The following is a 3,863-nucleotide window of genomic DNA, read 5'->3' as shown; positions in this document are numbered from 1 at the left end:
CCGAAAACAAGCTTTTTTCGTTTAAGTTTCTTTAACAATATTTAAACAACTTATTAGAAGTTGTTAAACAAGTTCAAACTTCTATAAGAAATTAAATTCTGAAGCAAGCTCAATACAAGCTGTATAAAAAGTAGATCCTGCGAGATCTCAATTTATAGAAGCTGTTGTGCTAGTTGGGATGCCTCATGAGACATACCCAAGAAACAATTTAACTTGTACAGCTTCAATAAAAACTATTTTTTATTGATTTTTTTCCGCATGATAATGCACAAATTCAAATTTGTAACAACTTCTTCAAAATCAAATATGACATTTTTTCCATTTTTCGCTTTCTAACAATTTTACTGCCATCTGCATCTGAGTTTTATGCAACATACACCGCCATTTTTGTTATCAAACAAAACAGCTGTATTTCTTCTGTCAAACATCAACAAAAACAAATTTGCATCGTAAATCCATTCAACCAAAAACTTTCACCAGAAAAAAATAAAGAATAAAGAATTAAAAAAAAACAACAAATCCTTCGTCCTAAAAGAAAAATATACTCTATTGATTACATGTAACATTTTCCTTTATCAAGTGTTTTTCTTAAAATAAAAGAACTTTTGTTAAATTCTCCAAAACCAAGTTAAAAGAAGCACCTGCTGTGTTGTTGGAACGATAGAAAAAAAGTTCAAGGCTCAACAAATTCTTGACTTTTGTTGGTCTTTTTGTGCTATGTTGCAAAATATCTATCGAACCAGCAGTCGTCTTATATCATTCAATTCACGTTCATACAGTTTCGTGTCCTTTAACAAAACTCCAAGATTATATAATCTTGCAAGGTAAGTGGACAAAATGCACTTGTAAGTCTTCTTTCCTAGATGACAACTTCTTCTTCTCTTAGATCACCTTCCCACTATCTCTATCAAACATTGATAATTAGTCGCCAGATGGCAGCTAGTCTACCCGAACACACAAACCGGTTGGCCCAAGAAAAGTCCCCCTATCTCCTGCAACATGCCCACAACCCCGTCGACTGGTATCCGTGGGGTGACGAGGCCATTCAAAGAGCCAAAGACGAGAAGAAGTTAATCTTCCTCTCAGTCGGCTACTCCACTTGTCACTGGTGTCATGTAATGGAACATGAATCCTTTGAAAATCCCGAAGTGGCCAAAATAATGAATGAGAACTTTATCAATATCAAAGTCGATCGGGAGGAGCGACCGGATATCGACAAAATCTATATGAATTTTGTCGTAATGATGAATGGAAGTGGCGGTTGGCCAATGTCAGTTTGGTTGACCCCAGATCTGGCTCCAATTACAGCCGGAACGTATTTCCCACCCAAGTCGAGGTGGGGAATGCCTGGGTTTACCACTGTTCTTGAAACCATTGCCGCCAAATGGAAGACAGATCAGAAGGAGCTGGCGGCAACTGGTCTCAAGGTTATCGAAGGTATTCGAAGCACTTTGACTCAGAAACCAAGCGATGCTGGTTTCGAGCCAGGCAGTGCCGAAGCGAAGCTCCACGAAGCTGTGCGAATCTTTAAATACAAGTTCGATAGTCAATTCGGTGGATTTGGGGATCATCCCAAATTTCCCGAAGTCTCTCGATTGAATTTCCTTTTCCATGCTTATATTGTTAGCAAGGATGAGGATATTCTTGATATGGCAACCAAGTCATTGAAGAAGATCGGGAATGGAGGTATTCACGATCATGTATTTGGTGGATTTGCACGGTATTCAGTGGACCGGAAATGGCATGTTCCACATTTTGAGAAAATGCTCTACGATCAGGGGCAATTGATGTCTTCCTATTCGAATGCTTTCATGTTGACTAAAGATAAGGCATTTCTTGATTTTGCCGATGGGATTTTTCGTTATATTATGAAGGATCTGCGGCATCCAACTGGGGGATTCTTTTCAGGAGAAGATGCAGATTCTTTGCCAACAGCTGGGGATAAGGTTAAAGTCGAAGGGGCTTTTTATGCATGGACTTGGTCAGAGATTCGTGATGCTATTGCAGAAAATGGAGACAAATACATGATGAGTGAGGATGAGGTCGTTAAGATCTATTGTCATCATTATGACGTTCGTAAGGAAGGCAATGTGGAGCCATCCAGTGATCCACATGGTCATTTGTTGGCAAAGAATATATTGATTGTTAGAGAATCTCCAGAAGAAACTTGTGATAAGTTTCAGTTGTCTCCAGAACAACTGAAGGAAATACTGAAGACTACAAATGGAATTCTTCATGAGATTAGGGACAAACGACCACGTCCTCATTTGGACACGAAGATTATTACTTCGTGGAATGGATTGATTCTGTCTGGTTTGTCTAAATTAGCCAATTGCAACAGTGACAAAAGAGAAGAATACATGAAGGCTGCAGGGGAGTTGTATAAATTTGCAAGAAATTCTCTGTTTGACAAGGAGCGGAAGGTTCTTTTGCGGTCGTGTTATGGAGATGGAGCTGAATTGGCTGAGATTTTGTAAGAATTTATGACGCACTTTGGGAATCCTTCAATTGATTTTTTTGTTCATATTTTCTAGATCACAGAGAATCGATGGGTTCCTTGATGATTATGCCTTTCTCATCAAAGGTCTACTTGACTACTATAAGGCTTCGTTGAATTCGGAAGTCCTTGATTGGGCTAAGGAGTTGCAGGATATTCAGGATACTCTGTTTTGGGATGATAAAGATGGAGGGTATTTCTATTCGCATGCACACTCGCCAAATGTTGTTGTGAGACTTAAGGAAGGTTAATTGACCTTACCACATTCAAAATTACCTCTTCTTATGCCCTTTTCGTCTTTATTTTACAGATAGCGATGGAGCAGAACCATGTGGTAATAGTGTCTCAGCTACGAATCTCGTTCTCCTCTCCTACTATTTCGATGATGACAATTACCGACAAAAAGCTAACAAACTCTTTGATTATTTCTCTGCAACTGATCCATTTGGTTATGTTCTTCCAAAAATGATGTCAGGTTTGCTACTCAATGAATTAGGTCTCGATTTGGTAGCAGTTGTTGGGCCTGATACAGAAATAACTAAACAATTTGTCGAAGTCTTGCAAAGGTTTTACATTCCTGGAATGATTATTGTGCATGTTGATCCGGAAAATCCGACAGCGAGTAGTCAAAAGACACAGGATAAATTCAAAATGGTCAATGGAAAGCCTACGGTGTATATATGTCATGATAAAGTCTGTCGAATGCCATTAACTGATCCGAAGAAATTGGAAGAGAATCTGAAGGAAAATTACTTGACAAAGCATCGTTAAATGCTCTTCTTAATAATTTTTCATTTTTGTTTTTTTTTTATTATATTTTTGTTAACCTGTTGACTTGGAAATATTTAATAATAATAAAAAAGTTATAGATTATAAAAAATTATATTGTATTTGTAAATTATAGTCATGCCATTAGTTACACATAAACGGACCTATTCTGCTATTCGATTCACGGGCAAGTCTAAAATAAGAAGCGTTAAAATTAAACTCAAGATATTTTTTTTTTTTCTAGAATTTCTAAAACAGACGGAAGCTAAGTTTTTGCTTATGAATGTAAGAGGTTTTTCAAAACCAGTTTGACGTGATAAAGGAAAGAAATCTTTCGATTCACGTGAAACGAATAGCAGAATAGGGCTGAAAATTAACTTTTTTCGTCTCTGAGATGTTAGGGCTGTTACACAATTCAAGTTTAATTAACTCATGAACACGCTCACAATGAAAAAGAATAACATACGTGCCTTTGCACGTGCATTTGCATTTTTTTTATCCACGAAAGTTCATAGGAACGTTCACGGATGAACAAAAAAAAATGTAGATTCACGACTTGCATCACTTCACAAGTATGTACTAGACTTAAGTCCTGCCA

The 3,863-nt window shown here is 37.3% G+C and overlaps 1 protein-coding gene across 1 annotated transcript; it reads left to right on the top strand.

The window, feature by feature from the left end:
- The first annotated feature begins 416 nt into the window (after positions 1-416).
- On the top strand, positions 417-3,377 carry LOC129905772 (uncharacterized protein B0495.5). Its single transcript, XM_055981341.1, has 4 exons — positions 417-824; positions 887-2,473; positions 2,535-2,743; positions 2,808-3,377. The coding sequence occupies exons 1-4, from the start codon at positions 718-720 to the stop codon at positions 3,266-3,268; spliced, it is 2,364 nt and encodes a 787-aa protein (XP_055837316.1). The 5' UTR covers positions 417-717; the 3' UTR covers positions 3,269-3,377.
- The last annotated feature ends 486 nt before the right edge of the window (positions 3,378-3,863 follow it).

Source organism: Episyrphus balteatus, chromosome 1 (genome assembly GCF_945859705.1).
Source record: "Episyrphus balteatus chromosome 1, idEpiBalt1.1, whole genome shotgun sequence".
Lineage (NCBI taxonomy): Eukaryota > Metazoa > Arthropoda > Insecta > Diptera > Syrphidae > Episyrphus > Episyrphus balteatus.
This window is presented reverse-complemented; position numbering and strand designations above follow the sequence as displayed.